Source organism: Egretta garzetta, unplaced genomic scaffold (assembly GCF_000687185.1).
Source record: "Egretta garzetta isolate BGI_Z169 unplaced genomic scaffold, ASM68718v1 scaffold155, whole genome shotgun sequence".
Lineage (NCBI taxonomy): Eukaryota > Metazoa > Chordata > Aves > Pelecaniformes > Ardeidae > Egretta > Egretta garzetta.
In genome coordinates, this window is record NW_009259613.1 from 1,275,378 (window position 1) to 1,300,113 (window position 24,736).

Below are 24,736 nucleotides of genomic sequence, written 5' to 3' on the forward strand. Positions count from 1 at the left end.
ACCACACCTGGCTAAAAATTTAGAGTTTTAACTAGGATAGGTTCAGTGGAACTAGCACTTGATTTGTTGCCAGTAGGACAGGCCAGCCTAAGATTATTCTTCCTTGAGCTTCTCCCCATGATTCTTGTTCCCCTGCTTCCCTGGGAGTGCCTGGCAATGCAGACAGTAGAACCAGTCATCTGAGAAGCAGAGTTTTGAAAACAGAAAACACCTCCCATTTACCTATTCATTCAGTTTTAAAGGAATTTTTATATCCCCAACAAACAGATCAAACCCAGACAATAACACATAGAAGTAAACAAGTACAAAGAGCCTTTTGGTCAGACAAATTTAGCTGCAGTTGTTGTATGAAAGCCAGCAGGGGGAAGCAATTGCTTCTCAAAAGACAACTGTCTTCTCTCTAGCCACCAGATTATATTAATGAGCAAATTCATTGCATCCAAGATACTGCATCATTGCCCTTTTCCAGTGAAAACTCAAGCTATGCAACTCTTTCCTTTGACATCCTCCTTACTGCTTTTTCTATCATCTTTGGCTCCTGAATCCACTCCCGGGCACATTGCAGAGCTTGATGTCTCAACTTCCTCAGAAATGCAGTCCTCAAATGAGACCAGTACAGTCTAGGCATGATACAGAAGCCAAGAAACAGGCCCATATTTAATTCTACACCATTTTCACCAGCTCACAACAGTCACTAGAAGAGAAGTTTCCCAGCACAGCCTGCTGTCAATGGAAGAGTAGGAAGTGGGCAAGACAGCAATTAAAAGCACAACTTGGACAAAACAGGCTTTTGAGATCAGTCCTGTTTATTTACCTTCCTTTCACACAAAAGAGGGAGAACCTGCTTACGGATTACATGGTCTGCCTCAAATAGCAAGCTTGTGCTGTCCCAGGCAGCAGGCTGTATCTCATACCTTTACAAGCTCTCTTCCAGTCTCTCCACAGCTTCAGAGCAAAAGCATGACACAGGTATAGTACAGTACACAGCATGGCACTGAGGTGGCATTGAGACACCTTCTACACCAGTCAAGAAACAGAAGGAATAAGAAATAACCTCTGCTAAGCCTGCATCTCCTCATCTATGACAAAAAGCTGCCTCTCAAGGAAAGAAATGGGGACAAGTAAAAAAATAATGCCTGTAAAAAAAAATAAATCTTATCTCTCAGCAAGATGATCATCCTCAACCTTTCCAAGAACTGAGTAAGGGAACTTGGGCTACAGCTAGTAGGCTTACACACTTCATAGGCTAAAGTCCTCTGTAGTAGAGCTTCAGTGACCAGAAAGATCACAGAAGGGACAAAAGGTAAAGGGAGATCAGTTTTGCCCCAGATAAATTCATTTGCATTTTGTCAGTACATGGATTTATTATCTTTTATAGGACAGCTCTGGAAAGAAAAAAAAAAAAAATCAAAAACCTAGTACGTAAACTGCTAGTTTCCAATACCAAAGTAAAACTAGACATGTGGGCCACACACGAGCTTAGAAATACCAAGTAGAATAACAGCTTACCCCTTTTGAGATTAGAATCAAAGGCAGGCTAAGGAAGCCAAATGAAAAATCATTCAGTAGCCTTTCCCAAGGCCCTGTTCCTGGCTTTGAACTACAGTATAATAATACAATATCTGTTTAAAAGCATTCTCAGCAGTATTTAAAAAACCTACTGGTTTCAAGGACTGTGTTGTTTTAAATTGTTGAGATAGCTCTACATCAACAACATGCTCCTCCAAGGAACACTACTGAAAACTCATGGCTCCCAGATCTGACATGCATTCACGCAGCTCATCTATTTCTCTCCTGGACTCCTACTTGAACTGGAGCATTAAGAAGTGTAAGGATCAATGAGTAGAAACTACAATTATCTGAAATGCAAATCAATGAGTAATCTGTGACTTAAAGGTACCAGGACATACTCTGAAAGAATGACATGGATCTATTTGGGATACAGATATTTTATTTGTGATATTTTTAATGTCGATATAAGCATCAGAAAACTTGATTAGCTAATCTGTCATAAAGTTACATGCATTTTACACAGCTTTTAATTAGCTTACGAAACTTTTTTCCACATGACTGTTCACCATTCAAACAGCCACAGATAAGAATATGACTGATCAGCAGGAGACCCAAATGCACATTAACCAAATTTGCAATGGTGTTTTCATTCCCCAAGCCATGGATAGGAATCAGAAGAAATTCTCTAACCTATTCTAAGGCACAGTATAACAGTTCTATATACTCCAGGGTACTGCAGAAAAGACAGAACAATGAACTACACTGATCATCGGACTGCTCCATCATGATAATTCCTACTGACACAGTAGTTGCTTTTAGAAGCTACAGTGAAACACATTTGGATAAGAACCAAAATTTGCATAATCTTTTGGCTTTAGAAAGATTCCTAATGTGGAAAACAAAAATTCATGGCTTGTGAATACAAATGTCTCTTGTTACTGTGTATCTATTCCTGCAGTAAGTATTAAAGAACTAATACAAAAGAAAAAACCTGTACGTTTTATTTTTGTTCTGTATACTGTGTTCCATAAAAATAATGATCTGTTCCCCTATGTAGTGTAACAGCAAGAGACCAGACAGATGCGCCCCTTGCAAGTAGCAGTGTCCACAGAAGTTATAAATCCCAACTGTCTGTCTCCCTGACAAAAACTACCCCGACCCTTAGCTGCTGGCAAAGCTGCTCCCATAATTCTTCCCTGTAACACTTCAGTCAAGACAGGCCAGGCTCCCCTAAAAACATTAACTGTAGGGTTTTGTAACCCACTTCATCAAGTTTGTGGGGCACTTGGATATGGAGTTCCACCTACAAATCTGCCAGGGCAACAAGGAACTAACCAGGGCAGGAAGACGGTCATCCAACTCACTTTAGATTCAGAAAAGCAGCCCTGCTCACAGCCCAAAAGTTCCTGGTACAGCTGGGTCTTCTATCCATCCTTTTCTTCTAAAAAATATTGAAATTCTTAACAGTGAGAAGGCACGTATCAAATTTTTGCTACTAATGGCTCTTTAGGAGAGAATACTGAATGCATGTAAAGTCCATATTCAAGTAGAGAATGAGGCACAATTGATGTTTTACTTCATATACAACTTTACAGATATACATATTCACATTTAGAAAACCATAGTATTTCTGAACGCTTAGTTCTACAATGTCACAAGACTAGGAGTTCACACAGAGCTTCCTGAGACTGGCACCTAGCCCTAATCAGTGCTGCATAACACACTCTCTTGCACATGCAGAACAGGAACACACCTGCCTGGGTGAGTCAGCCTCGTGTCAACACTTGAATGACTGTGTTCCACTGCAAATGTATGGGGAAACTTACTATGTCCATATTTAAGTATTAATCATGTTAAGCCACATTAAGCATTAGGTAAGGAGTTTACCTCAACTGACTAAAATAATACATGTGCTCCAGCACTGGTTGCAGCACAGTTTCACAATTACTCCAGAGTTTTGAAACAGCTTCCTGAATGAATACTATCCACAGGCAATGTTTCTGCATTAATTCACACCCACCACGTTATGAGGCCCTGCAAAAGTCCTGTACAGCATGACTCAGTAGCACCTAATGCAAAGTTCCTGTATGTATGCGCTCTGCTTCCTAACTCTGTAAAAAGATACAGTGATGTCCAGCATGGGTTCATGAAAGGCAGGTCTTGCCTGACCAACCTGATTTCCTTCTATGACCAGGTGACCCTCCTGGTAGATGAGGGAAAGGCTGTGGATGTTGTATACCTGGTCTTCAGAAAGCCTTCGACACAGTCTCCCACAGCATTCTCCTGGAGAAGCTGGCAGCTCATGGCCTAGACAGGTGTACTCTTCGCTGGGTAAAAAACTGGCTGGATGGCCGAGCCCAGAGAGTTGTGGTGAATGGAGCTAAATCCAGCTGGTGGCCGGTGACAAGCGGTGTCCCCCAGGGCTCAGTTCTAGGGCCAGTCTTGTTTAGTATCTTTATCAATGACCTGGACGAGGGGATTGAGTGTGCCCTCAGTAAATTTGCAGACGACACCAAACTGGGTGGGAGTGTTGATCTGCCTGAGGGGAGGAGGGCTCTGCAGAGAGACCTGGACAAGCTGGATCGATGGGCCGAGGCCAACTGTATGAGGTTCAACAAGGCCAAGTGCTGAGTCCTGCACTTCGGTCACAACAACCCCGTGCAATGCTACAGGCTTGGGGAAGAGTGGCTGGAAAGCTGCCTGGTGGAAAAAGACCTGGGGGTATTGGTTGACAGCTGGCTGAATATGAGCCAGCAGTGTGCCCAGGTGGCCAAGAAGGCCAACGGCATCCTGGCCTGTATCAGAAATAGTGTGGCCAAAAGGAGTAGGGAAGTGATCGTGCCCCTGTACTCGGTGCTGGTGAGGCCGCACCTCGAATACTGTGTTCAGTTCTGGGCCCCTCACTACAAGAAAGATGTTGCGTTGCTGGAACATGTCCAGAGGAGAGCCACAAAGCTGGTGAGGGGTCTGGAACACAAGTCTTACGAGGAGCAGCTGAGGGAACTGGGGTTGTTTAGTCTGGAGAAGAGGAGGCTGAGGGGAGACCTTATCATCCTCTACAACTAGGTGCTTAGGGACATGGTTTAGTGATGGGATGGCAGGGTTAGGTTAACGGTTGGACTTGATGATCTTAAAGGTCTTTACCAACCAAAGCAATTCTATGATTCTATGTCCACAGTGGAAAATAAAAAACATGGTGGCAGAGGAACAGACTCAGAAGCAGATGTCCTGAGTTTCTCACTGACCTAGTTAAGATGCAAGACATCAAAACTGAAGCAAACTTTCATCACAAATTTAGCATCCTACTAACAGGCAATTACATGCACACAATTCTTGCACAGAAAGTGACAGAATCACTTCTGCCAGCCTTTAGTTGAAACAAGAAGCCTCATTTTTTTTTTTTTTTTTTTTACTATGTTAATACTAAGAATAAAATATTATTCCAGCCCATAGGGGGTATGAGGAAGCCCTCTAAACATAAGAAAATGCACTTCTGACTTCCTGAGTAAGAAAGTGTTATCCGTGCCTGAGAGCTATCCCAAACACTAGATTTAAGCAAATAAAATTTTGGTTCTGACACTACCTAGAATTCAAGCCAAACTCTCTCTGTTGATGTTGATGCAGCTTTCCTATAAAGCAGTAACTGAGGACACTAGAAATATTCCATTAGCAGTCACATTGCTAGGAAAAAGCAAGAGAGCTTTTCTTTCCTGGAACAGATGCCACGGAACAAGATGCAGAGGAGAGAGAGAAAGGGAGAAGAAATCCCAGAGCCAAAAAAGGGTCAGGCAGGTTAAAGTAACAAACCAAAAGGAGAACAATCATGATACAAATTTAGAAGGAAGAGAAGGCAGGAACACAAGGAACACACCTCCCATTAGCACTGCACAGACAGGATGGGTGCTGCAGTCATGGGTCACAGAACCAGAGCTGCGAAAGCCTCATCCAGGCAATGGCTGCATTTAGCCCCACTGTCTGGAGACAGCACTTTCTTATGAATCCCCCAGCTTTGCAGCTTTGTACCTCCACTCTTTTCCAAACAGGATAGGTGTTTCTAGCACTGTTTCAGTTGGGAAGTACCCTTTGCTCCTGGGGTATACTGGTCCATGGGAAGTAACTACCAACAATTTCAGTGAACTTGCTAATCGTCAAATAATAACCAATGCAAAACATAATCAGACAAAAGGCACTGCTGAAAAAGCACTGCTTGCCATTAAGGCTGCCTTCAAAATGGCTGTGCATGAGCTACTGCGTGTACAGAAAAAAAAACCCAAAACAGATGACCTTGGCTTGTGTAATAAGCAACCAGTACAAACAGAAAACCCTCTGAAGTATTCAGATGTAATACAACAAAGTTAAAAATTTCCAACTAACAACAGAAAATTATCTGCAATTATTTTCCTCACAATGTATCTCATTATATTGCTTCATGTCTGTTACACTAGAAGCAGCTGGCAAGACCAATTACTCACATGCAGGTAACTAAGAAGTTTGCTCTATTCTGATTTTTTATTTTAGTTAATTTGTCTAGTCAAGGAAAAGTGAAGTGAAGGGAGATGTCACTAGACATTCTAGCTTGTTTCAATACCAAATATATTCTAGCCATTTATATTATAATTTTACTGGAACAGTGTGCATAATAGCAGCATAGATCCAACCACAGAGATTACCTCAGTTGTACAAAAACATTTATTGCCACCCAAAGTAAATAAACTATACTGCTAATACAAATGCAACCTCTGTGAAGGTCTCTTGCCTATATCGATAGTCAAGGATCACAACTCTTTTCAAACCCTCCACAGAGTGGCACCAGCAGAAGCCTGCAACACTGAACCACAAATGACATCACAAAACAAATACAATACGCACAAGACAAGCACTGTAGAATAGATGCTCATTTATTGCAACAGACAGCTGCTCTTGAATTGAACAATGAATTGGTAAAGACCATATGCATCTTGGAAGTCCTTCTCTCTGCCCCTTTTTAAACGTTACCTCCATCTTTACAGCGGTGAATCAAATACCTGCATCACAGTTGCCTACTAGCCCAGATAGCTAACTATAGGCAACTCCCATGATTTATTTAGAAATCAAAGAAACTTGGCATCTCTCATAAAAGGCAACTGCAAAGGACTTAAAAAAAAATAATCTTTTCTTCTTTGTCTTATTTCACAGAAATTGTGCTAAAAGTATACTCATAAATGCTATCAGTATTGAAATGTGCAATACTTCCCATTTGCAGAAATTTCTACATTGCTTAGAAGACTGGGTTCTATTGCACTTCAATAAATATATTTAATATTACTTGTACCAGTAATACTGCAGCAGCAACAATAGTAAAGGGTTGCAAAGAAGCATTTAATTTGTTTTGTAAATAATTTGGCACAGTAAATTGAGCAAATTAAGGCTAAAAGATCAACTGTATATTGACCACAATACAAGAACTAATATTCTTGCTGAAAATAAAAAAACTCTTTAATTTCTGCACTCCTCTGAATACAGTCAGTCTATGAAGATTTTAATATTTCATTTTACTTCTCCCTTGCTTCATTTAGAAATAAGGAACGCAGAGTTCATTTCATTGTTCCTGGATAAACTTGGGGGGATAAAACCACTAATTATCCTAATCAAAGGCTAATTTCACACAGTATAGAAACCAAAGTGAGTGCTTTGAAAATGGCTAGCAACAAACGCTTTGTGAAGGTATAATAAAAATAAGCAGCCACAAACAGGAGAATAAGTCAGGCCAAGTAAAGGAAAAATAAATCAATAAATAAAACAGAATTACTTACAGTTCTGGTTACATGATTTTTAATGGCCTCAGAGTTACTAGCCTATAAAGGAGAAAAGTTAACAAAACTGACTTTAATTTTCTAGATAGTTTAACTATATTCTAGGATATCCCCTCCTAACATATACACACAACAAATAAATCATTCAGAAGTACGCATATGTTCTACAGTATTAATAACCAAACTATCTTTCAAACAGATACTGAAAACAAATCGATTTTACATTCTTATCCTGCGTATTCAGGTCTCATAAACCAGCACTCATGTACTGAGGTTGGTTGTTCCAAGTTACAATACACATGGAGATATATGCTGTTAACCATGTAATCCCTTTCGCATTTTTTCCCCAATATCTTATTTTATGCTTTTTCATGAAAACAAATACTTGCATGGGTACTGATAAAGTGAACTACCTAGGATTTTCTTCAAGCACTGCATAAAATCTCTATTCAAGGCTTTAAAACATGCTAAGTTGTATCAGTGGATGTTTAAAATAAACGTTTTAAAAGAAATTAGTGAATCCATTACTGCAAAAATCTCACATGAATCACAACTTTCCATCAGTACATGCTTTTTTATTTGTGACTACAATCAGCATGAAATCAAGGTAATGTAATGGGGAAGTACCGTGGCAAAACTGGGTAAAAAAAGACCTCAAAACATTTGCTTGAGATTTCAACAAAGTCAAGATTTGGCATTTCACAAGAGAAGATATCCTAGATTAAGGATTTTACCATTTGCAATTATAATGGAAGAATAACAGAAGCATTTCACCTTGAAAAACACTCAAAATGTGAAAACTAAGTAGCACTAGAACTAAGTCACTACTGTAGGTTATGTAAGACTGCACCAAACGTCAGCATTCCCCACTCTGCAAAGAGTCCATTTTGCACATAGAGCAATACTTAATGTTCAACTGCATAAAAATATTGCTTGAAAAGACAATTTCAAATTCTGTGCAAAAATCAACACGGGTTTGCTCAGAAGACATTAAAGCTAAATTAGAATCATAGAATTGCTTTGGTTGGGAAAGACTTTTAAGATCATGAAGTCCAACCGTTAACCTAACCCTGCCATCCCACTACTAAACCATGTCCCTAAGCACCTCATCTATCCTTCTTTTAAATACCTCCAGGGAGGAGGACATGACCACCTCCCTGGGCAGCCCATTCCAGAGCCTGACAACCCTTTCGGTGAAGAAGTTTTTCCTAATGTCTAGCCTAAACCTGCCCAAATTGTAGCAAGCTACATTGCTCCTGTAGCAATGGCGTTATCATTACAACTAACACCCCATCTGCATCTTTACTCTGCTGAATGCAAAATCATTTCACAATCTAGAAAATCTTTCATGCAAATTTTATACAGAACAGGAATCACTGAAATACAACCACCACTGAAATATAGGTACCTCTGGAACAAAATGTAACCACCGTTAAAACAGCACTCTGCAGCACTTCTCAAGAGGATGAGAAGTGCAAACTTTATGCAAATCAAATTTAATTATTTATCTTACACATTTAAAGCATAAACTAAAAGGGTCAGGATGAAACATCTTTTTCCTACTCAGAATTTTTACTGGCACACCACCACATACGGACTAAGTGATAGGTAAGAGAATAACCGGTATTGAACATTACTTATTTGGAGAGCACACCCAAAGGAGGGAAAAAGTCTCAGGAACTGCTTTGATTCTGGGTAAACAACAAGATCATCTTTTAAAATGGACAATAAAATGAAAACACAGTTATTCCCATTGATTTGCTTTGCTGAACAGAGCTAGATTCTCCTGCAACTTAACACTGTGTAGTAACTTAGAGCTTGGAAAGTGTAAAAAAAAAAAATAAAATAAAAGCTAAAGCAGCATACACACAGGAACACAATGTTTGCTCAAACTAAGAATACCAGTCCTGCTCAAGATAGATTATGGGTACGCCAGCATACTCACATGGCCACACAACTCCACCATACAGACATCAGCAGTGCTACAACTGAAAATTTGACTCCAAAGCCTGCTGTGGGAAAGCTGCTTTGAACTAGAGGTGCAGCTGTCAACTATCAGCTCTTTTTTTGGTAGGTTCACATACACTCCAGTTGCAAATTTCAACTGGTAACACACTTAAAGATTTCCAGAGTGTAAATAATAGTAGCAATACCTCGCTTAATTCAATGAGCCCTCACACAGTTTACCAGGGCATACATCCTGCACTAAACATAACTCCTCTGATGCAAGACCGGCTCACAGTTAACCCTTGAGAACCGGCTTTGAGGTTGTTTTATTTTTTGTTTAAAAACTTGGCTTAGTTTGTCAGCTATCAAATCTCCACAGTGTCAAACGTACAAACCTGTCAGTCAGAAGAAATAACATATAAACTGACCACTGCTAGTAATTCAACCCAGAAACCCTTCATCAGAAAGTTCATACACAAGCTGAACTCAGCACCTACCCTTCCAGAACAACTAAGCAGCCTATTTGTGTTATTGCATATAAAACAGAGATGTAAATGAGGTTTATACCTAATGTTTGCCAGTTCAAAGGGTTCTTTCCTTGCATTGCTCAGTTTAGCACTGGATTGGTGTAGTGGAAGATCCAGCTTCAAGTCTCTGACTGGACACAAACAAAGGGGGGGGGTTGAAAGTATATTCTAATATCCAAGCTAAATATCTTGACCAAGACATTAACATGGAAAAGCTACATCTCAAATTTCTGAAGATTTTAGTGAAAGTTTAACATTTCTTCTTGAAATGTCATCATTAATTTCTGTATTGGCATGGGGTGACCACTCTAAGACATAGCTGTGCCAATTACAAATCTTCCCGTCTAAGTTGTAAAAGAGAAAAAGAAAAAGAGATGGCAAAGAAGCCAGGCTGACATAAGACTATGGGACATGCAAGTGAAAAAAGTAAAGCAAAGCAAAAAATTCTAAGCGGAACAGCCAAATTTACTGATCTGACAAACTCTATAACAGAACTGTGAAAGTCCTACCATCCCTCCTTCTACAGAGACATCAATCCTATTAGTTTCATGCCCACTGTTTCCAGTTCCCGAGTTCTCTCTCACTCCTCTCTCCCAGTTGGAAGACACACTGCCATAGGCAAAAGACCTGCAACCTCACATGGAAAACATCATTGCACGCTACAATATCTCATTGCATCTCATTTTTGGGGTGGTTTTTTTTTTCCTAATGCTACCTGTAAAAAGAAGCGAAATACTACTATTCTCCATGGGGAAAATGTAACCTATATTAAAATAATGATTTTCCCAGTGTAAAACTAGAAATTGGAGACAACAAGAGATCAGATGCCTCTCATCTCATTAGCCGCACGTGCAGTCATTATACTCTGACTCAATATAACATACTGAACACTGTGATGACAGTATGTTATAGCTAATGTGCATTACTTGTGCCCCTCTCCAATCATAGCATTCAAAGAGTATCAATATCATTCAAATATCAACAGTCATTTCAAGAACATAATTTGTGTCCGCAACCTCCCATAAAGACAGTTCAAAAGAAATTAGAATCAAATGGTTAGAAATAAAAGCCATTTTGCTATGGAACAAAGAAAAATCGTTAAAAAAAAAAATTGTCCCACCTCCCTGTCCTGCCATCGCAGAAGAAAAGCATCACAGATTCCTGCCAATGACTCCCTAAAAAAGCCTCTCCGAAGGAAAAATAAAGCCATTAAAGCAAAACATAAAATGACACTGTTACTTAAAAAAAAAAAAAAGTTATATTCCTTTCAGTAATTACAAACAAGGAACACACATCAGCCCTTAAATGAATGCCACAGAATGCTCTACCTCCTTCATTCATCACGACAGGGTTTCTTCACCTTTGTTAACTTTTTGCTAATCAGTAGAGCTATCTTGCCCTGAAAGTTTCTCATTTGGATTCCACTTTAAAAGACACCCATACCTCCCCCTTCTTCCCCAAAATCTACCAGGTAGTCCTGTGAGATTTCTCCAAGAAACAGACTTCAGCTTCGATCTGTCTCACTCCAGCATTTAATGAGAAGAATCAAAAGCAAGTTCATACATAACACTTCTGCCTCATGCACTTGTTACTTCTATGCAAGTACTACACTTTTGAGCCAATGTGAAAAACATTAACCTAAAGGAAATAAAACCAGCATGATTTCTGACATGACAGTGAAGTAAAATTTAATGGGATGCTAGCAACTGAAGTTTAGTTAAGCAATGAGCAAACATGATCTACCATTATAGTCAGACAAAATGAGAATTTTACCTAAGGAATCATATTTGCTTCACAGTTCTGTCTGAAGAGCAGGGTCCACATGGATACCTGTGCTTATTACAAATAATACAGACTATAAGAAAAGCTGATTTTTAAATTAACACAAAAGGATTTGTCTTTTCCTTTTGAAAGGCAGGTGGCAGTCCTCCATGACACTGCAATACTTAGTGCTAATGTAATTTTTTTTTTTTTTTGAATGTTTGGCTGGAAGACGCTTTATTAAGATGGGACTGGTACTGCTCTTTGCTTTTACACATTCCACTGTCAAGAAAGCATTTTCAAACTAACTAAAAGCATGTTCACAAGGAAGGCAGAAAGAAGCATGCTATTCCTTTCAAGAACATCATGCTGCTGGATTTAGCTGCTACAGTAAATAAGTCTCACATTTCTGAAAAACAGATGCTTCCGCCCTGTATCAGTACCATACTCAGTGGAAAGGTTAGGAATCAACTTGGAAACAATAAACTTAAAAGTAGGCAAACCTGGATCTGGAAATTACCGAACCTTTCCCTCTCACTGATCCCCTATTTCTGCAGAGTGTTTTTATTCAAAGAAAGCCTGATTTTCATTTCATTTTGGATGAATACCAGGGACTGAAGCACTGCATTATAACAAAACTTCATATATAAACTTTTATTAAATCTTGTAATTCTCCAATATTCCTATAAACAACATAAGCCCTCCCTCCCGGTAAATATAATGATTGGCTTTTGAATTTACTATTCACTACATTTCATTAATTTGGGGGATACTGAGGTGTCCATATTCATGCAGTTTGATTCTCTGTTCCCTTTTTTCGCTAAGTCAGAGACATTTACAAACACGGCACTGACTGCACTTTAAAATAGCATTTTCAAACCTCTGCTCTGCAGGGGTCCACAGCCCTTCTTGTGGTAACAAAAAACCAAAAAAACAAACCCCATACAAATGCATTATAGGTCTCTACATCAATCCTCTTCTGGGGATCTGCAAATCCAAAAAAGTTTGAAAAGTAATCATGTCAAGTGTTTCAATTCAGGCATCAGCTCACAGGTTTAGTCAAGGTGCTTGACTAAAATCAGTCTGTGCTTCTGCTATCTATGGCACTGGGGGAATGGGGCACTAACAAATCAAGAAATCAAGAAAAGTAGAAATATTGGTTGATAAAGCTGGAAAAAAGGAAAGAAAAACACATAGTTCAGAAATTAATAAAGCAAAACACAATAGCAAGAAAGAGCTAGCTTTAAAAAAAAAAGTTTCAAGGCACCTATGCTTCCTCATCAGTTCAGGAAAGCTGTATGAACCAGAAGTAGCGATACATCATCTCCATAAAGGTTTCTCCAAAGCCCACAAATTTCTTCACATGAAGACAAGGGCACTATGGTTCTGGATGGTGACAAAGCAGGAACTGCACAGGCAAATATAAACCTCCACTGGATAGTCCCACCCTTTGCAAACAAACTAGAGAACAGCACAGCCCTGTTGCATTTCCCTTCCCATGATGTGCAGGCACATTCACAAGACTGACAGCTACAGCCTGCAGCACCCCCTGGCAGAACTGCTCTGGCAAGACTGAGGAAAGGGGGCCAGAAAGATCATAGCAATGGTGAGGTCTGGTAGACTTTGTGTGCCTTTTACCTCCACCAAATCATGCTTGCTATGTGCATACAATGCTGCTTTGTATGCATCTCTCAGGTCCTGTGATCTAAAGTTTGGATGTAGGAAGGTAGGTGAAAAAAGTCGGTCCTTGTAAATAACAGTTGGGTATTTTCCTAGTTTTCCATGCTATTGCTTGAAAGAAGAAAGAAAAGGGAAATCCAGAAACGAGTCAGCCATAAGTCAGAGAGATTTATTACAAATCAAACCCATTTGATCCAATTTTCCAGCAAAGCTTTTACTGATTTAAGCCAGAAACCAAAATCGTATCTGGCAGAGCAAAATCATTGCATATGTCAGTTCCTAATTCAGCTTAGTCACTGTCACCATACTCCAGGGTATTTGGAGGTCATACCTGATTAATCCAAGTTAACAATCTTACGTCTTCTAGTACTGAGACTCCACTTAAAATGAAATTGGAGAATACAATCCTTCATCTACGTACTCAGGCCTTCCCAACAGCACCAACAGTTAATTCAGCCTCAGATTTCTCAGAAAATCTCTTGCGGGCTCACATTAAAAACAGATGGGCTGTGCTCTATGGGAAAAACAGACGCCTCATTTTTTTTCTGGGAAGATGCATTTAAAAAGTAAATTAATGCAGTAAGGATAAAAATACATGCTGCCATATCTACTGATCTTTCTCAGTCAAAGCATTTGGGGAGGATTGCATTCACCAGGCACCACAGAAAAAAGGAACAGGAGGGTTTTTGCTAAATATTACTAATTTTCTTTCAAACGCTGTTAGAGTACTGAGTTTTCTTAAGGTTTTCTGTTCTCTTCCTCTCCCCACATATTTTCATCGTTCATTTTTGTATCATAATACATTTTCACAAAAATTCACTTTTAGTTTCTTTTGAGAAAATGCTGATACGTACATGAAGGTATGTGTACCTTCATTTCAAGTACCATAAATTTCAAGTAAAAAAGAGAGATGCAGTTAGGATGAGGTCTTCATGACTCCACCACTTGATTCGTCAGCAGTTTTTTCCAGGTATTCTCCCACTCTTTTCAAAAAAAGGAAAAAAAACACACACACACACACACCGCCCAAAAAAAAACCCCAAACCCCCACCCACACAAAAATAATGCTTTTCTCCCACAATTAGTTTTATTCTGTTCCCTTCCTCTTTTGAGACAGGCCAGAGCACAGTTCAAAATCAGGTTTTTGGTTTGCAAGGGGGAGCCTGAATGTGAAATCCTTTTTCTCGTCACAAGCAGAAAAGAAGCTTGCATACTTAAGGAAAACAGAGTTAAGCAAAAAAAAAAAAAAAAAAGCAAAAAAAAAAAAAGCAGAACCACTGCCACCGCTCCCTAGTTTCTATCAAAATTACTCAATTTCCACCCAAGACTTAGCAAAATAGCTAAACAGACTTCAGTTTGAAGTGATGTTACAATAAAATATAAGTAGCTGGGTAAGTGTCCACTTAATCTTTCTGCATTCTAACAGCTGGTTATGAAAAGTTATGTTTAAATGGCAGCACTACTGGTATGCAGAATTCCTTGGTTGGAAAGAAAACCAGTTGCGGGGAAAAAAAAAAAAGAGAGAGAAAAAAAGGAAGAAAGGTTATAAAGGGTCAATCAGAAATTTCTCTGGTAAAGATCACTATTTAACCATGCCTTAAAACTGACAAGTCATAAGGACCATTAAACCAATGGAGGAATTTTAAGATAAGAATCCATGTATCCCAAGAGGTTCAGGCCTTCATGCCATATTTCATTACTGCAAGACATTTGGAGGAATTTGTGAGGGGCCTCTGAGGAATTAAGATTTCATTTTCTTTCTTCTTTTCAAAGATCCACTAACATAAAGGACGGAAAAAAAGTTTCAGTGAAGAAGACAGACTTACTGCTCTCTTGAAGCATCTTAAACTGTTATACAATACTTCATAGAATCTAAAAATTACCTCAAAAATAATATCCTTCCATTGGCTTTCCTTTTATTTTTACCTTTTTAAAGTAACAGATGAAAAGTATTTGGAGCTTTAAGGTCAGAGCCTAAACCTTCTCTTGTTTTTGCAGCACTAGAGAAAAAGACTTTTTTAAGAAAAATGTGTCTACTGCTTTTTTATTAAAAATGTTGATTTTAAAAGATAAATCAACTGAGTAATTGTCAATCTTTCAAAATAAGATCCAACAAATCAAGAAAAGGCTGTTTAAACAGACTTGTCATCTTGGTTTTTTATCAAATTTTAGGAGAACTGTTACATAGGCTAAGTCAGCTCTTAGGTAAAAAAAAACAGTGACCATGGCACATTTCCTGCCCTCCTCCCCCCCCCCCTTTTATTCTTTTTTAAAAATTTTTCAGTCATGCTATGCATCTCTGTGATGAAAAGTCCATTGCCACAAATAAACCATTGCCTCTTCATGAAATTAAACAAAGTACACCAGAATAGGTCACCTTTGCAAAAGATTTGACTTGAATTAACAGAGCCAGACTAACATCATCCCCCTTTCTCCAGTCAGAAGAATCTGCATCACAACATCAAGTAGTATTAGAACACTTAACAGCAGCTGGTTTATATTTTAGCACCTGAAACTCTTTAACAGCTGTACTGGGTTGATATATGAGGGTCCTGATGTCATTACAAAGCTTCAAGACGCAAGGCTCGTGAGAAATGGGAAAAAAGGGCCTCTTTGGAAACAGACTTCCAAGCTGAAAATAATCAATAAAACCCACATTCTGAAGAAAAAAGCATCTGTGAATTTCATCAGGCTTCAACAGTCTTCCAACAAACATGCCGCTGAGAGTTTTAACTATAGTTCTTGCTATGAGCCACATTAAGGAGAGCAATACAGGCAACCATTACATCGGCTAAATATATGAAGTACCAATTTAGAGCAGCCATATGCATTGTTTATTTATGTAAGAGCTAAAAGACTGGAATTCCTTGGCTTGAATGAATGGGGATAAATCCACAGTTCAGCTGCAAATTGCAATGCAACAGTGTTTTGATTCATTCAAATAGATTACTCCTCTCCCTATTACCTGAAGATCTCAACCACTTATTCTCAGTCTTCTCAATATTTTACACTCAAGGTAGTTGTAAAAGAAAATGCTTACAGCTAATACGGTCACAGATTATCCTCCTTCAGAACAACAGAACTCTTCACTAAACAGATAAATTTTATTTGTGCACATGGCAGACTCCTAATCTACAAATGTCACCATATTTCACATCAAAAGCAAAAGACATTGCTCAATCTCACTCTCAGTAGTAAGAACATATTGCACGCTACATAGTGAAAATATTTCACCTACAGCTTTCCTGCCAGAAATTTAAATAGAATTCCACCCTTTCTTCCACCTAAAACTAGTAAATGTTTATTCAGGGTCTGAATATACTTCTGGCTACATCCCTGCTAGTAAACTAGAACAGGTTAGGACACTTTTGCCATTCACTCTGTTCAAATATCAGCAGGTCACAGAGTCAGTTGGACTCAGACCACCAGCACTGCCCCATGTTCACAGTTCACATAAACTAAGTTCAACCAGAACTATTAATGGTAATGACTGGTAACATAAATCACAGGTTGCTATATGTTTAAAGTTGTTGCTGAATCAAAATGACAAATTTTCCATGTTAGAATCAATATTCAGGTTGTGTGCGCAACACAAAAGAAATAGTAACTATGGTTGCCAGTATACATCTAATACTGTGAGCTGCAGACATAAGAAAGGGTTTCTTTTCTATTTATAATTTTAGCAGTAATGCCACACAGGATCCTCAGACTCTGACGTGGGTTAATTCATAAAATTACTGGGTCAAAATTAGGCGAGACCTCCCATGAGTTGATATTCACATTCCTTATACTACCATGAATTTTAGGTTTCCAGCCTTTCTTTTAAAGGATAATAATTAAGAAAAGCATGAACCAACACTTCTACAGCACCTTTTTACTTCTGTGGTTCATTGCCTGTATTTTCCAGCAGAGAAATCAAGACACAGAAATATGCAATGTGACTTGGCCAATTCACATAGCAAGACAGAAATGAGATGTAGGATTCCTAATTGTCAGTGGCTGCATCACATACCTAGAATACACAGAGTTCTTGGCTGACACTTGGGCATCAGCTGTTGGCTGATTAGTCCTAGTCATGACACTAGCAGGTGGCAGTGCTGGTTCAATAAATAACTGTTACATACCATCCTCCAGGCATCATTCTTGTTACCCTTGGAACTGAAATAACCAAATTCAGTCACACAAGCCAGAAAAGGCTTATAATTTTCCTACCCTGAGCAAGCGTGGGTTAACTTCCTCTCTTCCACCATCAAAAATAAAATAAATAAATAACAGGCCCCAATCAAATCATCTGCTGTTTGTACTTTCAAATTGATATGAGACATTGTATGTTGAAACAATTAATGTCTGTCTTTTTTTGTATTTAACACACACAGACAAAAGCAGATAATGTAGTATCAACTACATATGGTTGCTGCATCACAGGCAGGTCGTCAGTTTAAGCAGAATCCTAAACAGCAGAAAACATTTCACCAAGTTAATACTTAGCCTTGCAGAATGCTTAATAAAACAACCAGATTCCTGCATGGGACAGGACACAGTAACAAGCTTCAGGAATAGACCCTTGATTTGCCAAGACCTCACAGGGGAAAAGTGATGGCACAGTACTGAAATGACAAGAGATAAAAGGAGTCTGCAGGAATAACCTAACCTATAACCTAATAAAACTTGATGGATATCACCAGTGCCAAAAATACTTACCAGTTCGTAGTTGCTTGGAAAAAAGCAGGGTGTCACCACCTGGAATAAAAAATAATAATAAAATAAGGAAAAAAAAAAAAAAACTTCCTTTGCAGATGGCCCAATCCCATTTATTGACCTCCCTCAAATACTGTGTAATCCAGGGGGAGTCAAAAGGGCACCAGCCAGACCAGGTGCAGAATCTGAGTGCCCACAGCTGCTCTCGGCTGCATTACTTTTCTTCAGCTCCCTCAAGAGTTAGCATTAGCTCAATGCTAACTCAGTGCCCTGTTCACATGCTGTAATCAGTGAAATGGGTTGAGGAGTAATGCCTTCCCGCAGGTCACATATGCAGGGAAACACAGAGGGCTTTCTGCCCCGCTCCATCCTTTGCACCATTCTTCCAGTATTATCTCAGTTTTAGTTAATAAATCAGTATTCTGCTTTTAATCAATTTCATCACTTTCATCTTCAGCAGTTCCCAGTACGTTATCCTTGTTCAGCATCTTTTTAGGAGGTGTAGGCTAAGCAAAGCAAGCAGAACAGATATTCTGTGGACTCATAATTTCAGAGGCTTGGCTCCAAGTTAGACACTTCCTATGGAGAACGTGTTCTGTACGGATTACATACCCACCCTCCCATCCCCCCCAAACAGCCTTGTTTGAGTATTCAAAAACCAAACCAAAACACAAAGCCAGAAAAAGCATGACTGACTCTGACTACGTGATGATCTAGGGAAAAGCAAGTGTTAGCTTCTTTCTACAGTCCCACACAGCAGGCACCCTCAGACCTCACACATACAGTCAAAAGACTGTGGTTCATCAATTTATACCACTCAGCTGAGCTTCAGTAAGAGTCATCATGCATGCTCACTTTAACAAGCACCTTGAGGTTAACCCCAGTGAAAACTGTTTCATTTAACATGTTCACTTTCACAATTACGTCTCTCCAGGACAGACTCACCTCTTGGCCAGCAGAGCTGAGCCAGAAACTCTGTGGCGACACCTGAACTACAAAGGTGGAGTTTTTCTCTCAGGAACTGTTGGTGAGCTGTCCTACCAGCTCTCAAGTCATGGTATACAGAGTGGGTTACTGAGCACAAGGGGACTGACGTGTCATTTATAATCCTTAGAATAGTAAGATGGAGTCCATGCAACAGAGCAAGCTGCAAGAATAAGAAGAAACACCAGTCCTGTAAGGCAGCACAGACAAAAAGAGACAGACCTGACTACACCAGGGCAACCCATTCCAGTCTCAACTCTCAGGAACAGCTTTTAACCACAAGCATGGAAGGGATGGCATTTGCCTCCATAACTGCTTGTGAAAAAAGACATCTCTGATTCTCAATGCTTCTTAAATCAAAAAGTACTTATAGAAAGAAGAAAAAAAAAGTAGCATATTGATTTTCAACTTCCAGCATCCTCATGATCTCCACACTAGCTCTAAAGAAAACAAGACAGATATGAACCCTTGAGATTTGTCTGCTGCACCCTCTGACTCCTCAGCGAGCTTGCAAGTCCAAGGTCTTAATAAGCTTCTTAATAAACTTAATAAATTTCTGCAGCTCATTTCATGACTGCCACTCATGACTCACTGTAGCCTATCCAACCAAACACCCATACTAAACACATGGAAGATGTTAACTAAGCTGTCATGATAGCATTGCCATTGCTGAAAGCCGAGACAACATCTGCCTCTGTGACTTCTTGCCTGACACAGCATGTAAAACTTCATACACCACCTTCAATTACAACCACCAATTCTCCTTTCAAGCCAAAGTGGCAATCCACCAGGCAGATCAGTCCGTAGCAGGAAGAACCAAAGCCACATGCACCCTGCACCAGTACCACAAGCAGCAAACACTGCATCTATGGAGGAAAAACTGTCCCCAGTTGACTATGCAATTGCCTAGTACTTATTGTAAGTACTAAAAATCAGGTTTTGCTAGTGTTCTCATTAGCAACACCTAAGGTTAAAGTAGATAAAAACTGAAATTTCAACAATTACTTTCCTCTCACTGCCTGTATTAGGAAGAAAAGACAATTAATGGAAACCCCAAAGGAGTTTGCAGACTGGCTGGATAGCACAGTGGAAAAGCAGAGATGAACTGATGTTACACGCTCACATAATTAGTAATTGGAACCACTGTGGAATAAAATTGTCATCACTGGAGCACATAAATATCATCTCTGCTCTCTCCCTTCCCTCCACTCTTAAAAACCCCCGTGAGGAATCAAGCAACTTGTTTCCCCTTGGCTAACCAAAACACAACTCTGCTGTAGCCTCCTCAATAATTATAGCTGGCTCACTGTCTAAGAAAAAGAAAAATCCCCTTTATTTTGACACAAGAGCACTGGGGACATCCACTTGGAAAAGAAATTTAGCAGAGAATTACATATCTTTTTTGGCAGATCTGTGACATCTTATTCAGGCAACTCAGACTCTGCTGTAAGAAGATGAGAGCTAACGTTATGGGTAATGCTTGATTTTTTCCTCCTCTGAGCTTCACTATGCTACAAACAGCTATATAGAGCAGCCTGACTTTACAGATAGGCTCCATCTTCTCCTGGTTGTGGGTCTTTTGCACTTTCTTTTTACAAAGATAAACACCCGCATTAGATGGTACTGTTCTAAGACTACCAAAGAGTCACATAATACCCTTTCTGGTGTATACAGCAATCCCTTCACCCCTGAACACTGACACTTAGCACTGTGTTGAACTGTCACTAAACTGCAGAGCACTCAAAACGCATCACATGGCCAAAGACTTAGATGCACTGTTACTGTTTTTAAGCTACAAAACTCAATGCAACACACACCGAATAACCCAAGGAGCACTGACTTTTTTCCTCTGACTCCATATACACAAATAGTGTATTTCTTCCCAGATGAAGCAAAATAGTCAAGATCTCTATGCATCCCAATTTCAGTTCTCACGAGCAGTTGCAGCAAATTCTTCCACTGTTAATCCAGACACAGGTTAAAAGAAAAAGAGCTGACGTGTTCACAGATAACAGAGATGCTATCACAAGGTCTAGACAACCTAAGTTGAGGATATGTGAGTGGCTCCAACTCTTTCCTGGTTTGCAAAGATCTAAGACGTGCTAAAAAAAAAGAAATCATCATTTAGAGAAAAATTATAGAGCTGGAAAGCAAGATTGCGAGACTTCAATCCAGTATCAATGCAGAGATAGAAAATTGAGTATGTCTCATTCACTGGTTTAAAAGTTACACACACTGTGTACCAACTGCACAAACCAATAAACTGCAGAAAGACTTCTCTGATCCCCCAACTGAAGCTACAGTTAATCTTAAAAAAAAAAAAACAAAAAAACCCAAACATTACATTTGCAATCACCTGGTTTGTCAGCTTTTAATAGTACCTTTATTCTTGTAAGAAATATACTGGATATGCATTAGTGACTATTTCATAGTTCCACACAACAAAGGTGCATTTAGCTTCTGTACTTCTGCGCATTCACAAATTAACAAGTAATACCAGAATATGTGAATGCCTTGCCTGATTTTCAGAAATAGTTACCTCTTCAGAGCCCAGCACATACACACACATCCATATAAACACATTAGTCTACCCAAAAATAACCAAGCAAATACTTGAAAGACAAACTACCTGTTCTTGCATACACAGTTAATAGGGAAACACTTTCTGTGTGATACTTCCTGAATCAAGCCCTAGTTTGACAAAGTCCCGTATTGATGGAAAAAGATTTAAAATAATTACTTTGATGAAGAATTCTGACTCCAATGAATCTGCGGACAATTTTCCTTCATGAGACTGTAACACCAGTCACACCAGTTAATGAGTAACCAACCAACGTGAGATAAATGTTAACTCAAACAAGAAAAAATGTCAACAAATGGCAGGATATCTGGCACTAGGGAAATAAATTCTGTCCCCACTTGCTGTAACAGAGACACAACAGTGCCCTCCACTGCTGCAGAACAGGTCATTTGCTGGGATATCAGTTATTTACATTTAAATGATTTTTTTCACTCTCAGATGCATCTTTCATTTTCACCTTCCTTACTTTTTATTTTCTTTTTGCAAGAAGTAGGTGATCTTTCAGAGGAAGAACCATCCTTCAAAGAATGAGCCAGTTATTACCAAAGGTGCATTCCAAAGTCCAAATCTCAAACATAATTATATTGCTTTTGCAAAAGCAGTTTAACCATTTGGCTATAATGAATCACTTTGTTCCAAGCTACAGTTTTATCAAGTATGAAACGCTGGAATGCCTGCCACAAGTCATTCCAGTTCACTACTAATCATGTTACAAAATTGATGAGAAAGGGTAAAAAGAGCAGCAAAATGAAGCCCCTGACATGTTTCAAATAATGTAAAGTTACAGTGTTGTTAGAAGACCTTGTGCTGGTTGCATAAATGACTGTCAGGAGCCCAAATTGTAAGCTCATGGAAATATTGAATAGCCACCTTTTTTAGCCACACAAACACTTACCTATTTATTTAAATGTATAGCTTTGGAGTTAAGTCTTGAAAATGTAAGAAATTTCTCTGCTTACTTTTTTCTTTTGACATGCCTGTCAGTTACCATCCCCCTTCTCTAAACCACCCCAACCAAAAAAAAAAAAAATCATAAATCCCCTTACTCACTAAGGAAACAAACTAAAGGACATTGAGTGCAGTATATCTTCAAATAACTCTGTGGTCTCAAAGATGCAACTTGCAACATGACAAAATTAAAAATGGAAATCCAAATTCTGGAATAGAAAGGGATATTATTGGGATATTAACTTGAGAATCAAAAGCTACAACAGTGATACACAACTTTTTTTAAAAAAAATAGAGCATCTCCAGTTGTGTGATATTAGTACCTAACTCAGACTTTAGTCCTGGAGATATCAGGTATCCTCAGCACTTCATGACAGACAGAGCAGCTCTAAAGCATGCCCGAAACCCACTGAATTTTCCTCTTCAAATTAAGCGTTTTTGGACACATTGAAAACAGCGAGCAGCCTTAAAGGAAGATTTACCAAACACAGCAGAAACCAAACAGTATTTTAATAAACAACATATAATTGTGTTTCCAAAAAGAAAAAAAAAAGATAATAGATACAGTAAAATCAGCACTGAGATTCAGCGCAGCAATACACCATTTCTACTCTCTCTTCAGAACAACCAATTCTTTTGCCCTGCGGAAACAAACCTTCTACTTGACTAGCATAAAGCAGTTTTGAAGTTAAATTTGGAAGAAACAAATATAAAAATTGCATTGTAAGTTAAAGACAACTACAGTTGATAAACTGTTAATGGGCTTGGCTCACGATTATCAATAAAATGCGAAGATTTATTCATATATAATGCTATCATACAGCAAGCAAAAACCAATTAACATCAGAAAAGCTTCCTAACACATTTTTTCTCTCACCTACCTCTGTGATAAAGTTGCTACAGGGAAAGACAAAACACACACAGCCAGGAGCTCTCTGAATTAAAAACCAAATTCCAACAGTGATATTTTAGTGCCATTTTATTAATCTCTCAGCTTCAGTTTTTTTTATTTGCTGAAATAACGCTAACACTACATGTACCCACCTCATCAAGGTGTGAAAAGGATCAGCTGAAGCTGAAGAAACTCAAAAAAACCTATGAGTAACTAAGTACTGTAACATCTAAGCCATGTTCCTACAGTCCTGACCCATACACAACTCCTTTATATCAATTTGGGATTATGCCTTATGAAACAAAGTCTGAAATTAGCACCTGAAATGGAAGGTTATGTACCTTCACTGAAGGAAAAGAACACCTTTCACAAGTAACTAGGAATGCAGCTATCCCAAGATACAGAAATGTATTGTTCACATATCTTTGCTACTTCAAAATCTGGCTTTCTTCCATGCTGTGATATTTGATCTTGCAAAGTCACGTGAAAAGTTGTTCTCCAACTCTCCAAAGAACACATACAGGGCAAGACATTTTGGTACATCAGATATTTGGAGAAAGGGTAAAATAGAAGAACCTCTTCAAAACGCCAATGAAACAGAAAATTCCGAGAATCAAAAATTGATGAGTTTCTGCTGATAACTGTAAACTAGTCATGAGAGATTAAGCCTTTTCCTTTATCAGATCACTGGATTTGCTCCAAAAGAGTTCAGAAGCAAAGGACAAGAAACTCAGTCAGAACTTGGGCATAGCTAACAGGGGTTAAACCAGCCAGCAGGAGCCAAGATCTTAAAACTAGATTTTTACTGGACTTTGCATTAGCCCTCTGCACTGTCCTTTAGTTTGCCAATTTGAACTGTAAATGGAGTGCTAGCTAAGGTCCCTCCTGAGTTAATCTGTTCAACCACAGGTTTATAAAGTAGGTTGAAATTATTTAATGCTAAGTAAGTGCAAAAACATAGTATCTTTGCTCAAAATGTCTTATTTTGCTGCTTCTTGAAAGAACAATTAAAAAAAATAAATCCTCATTTTGGCAATTGCATGTATCTTTGAGAGACTTGACTTCTGCTTGCTTTGTATCAGATCTGACCTTTCCAAGCTTAATTAGGCACAAATTCCTCAGTGAACTATGTTATCCTTTCAGGATTCCAGGCCTATTTATTTTAGTATAACCCCCATGAGAAAACATGCTTCATTTGCAAAGTCAAACAAATCTTGCAACATTACCAGACAGGGAGGGCCCTGGCAAGCAACCAGGATACAGTTCCACAGACATTTTCCTCTCCCAAAGGAACAAACTACCAGCATGGATTGGATTTTCTTTAGCAGAAACTAGCTGTACACCAGACCTATTGTACCTCAGAATTTTAGCATATATATTGGTGCCATTTCTCAAGGTTTCAGTCTGCTTCCAA

General features: G+C 38.9%; 1 protein-coding gene across 4 annotated transcripts in view; it reads right to left on the bottom strand.

Moving 5' to 3' along the window:
- Positions 1–24,736, bottom strand: part of TNS3 (tensin 3) — a 187,194-nt gene that overhangs the window by 114,202 nt on the left and 48,256 nt on the right. For all 4 annotated transcript variants that reach the window (XM_035893956.1, XM_035893953.1, XM_035893955.1 and 1 more), the window contains 2 exons: positions 17,921–17,959; positions 7,305–7,346 (listed from right to left, as the gene is read on the bottom strand). Coding sequence is in view for 3 of the 4 variants with exons in the window: in XM_035893953.1 (XP_035749846.1) it covers positions 7,305–7,346; positions 17,921–17,959 (81 nt within the window). In the remaining variant the exon portion in view is untranslated. The remainder of the gene's footprint in view (positions 1–7,304; positions 7,347–17,920; positions 17,960–24,736) is intronic.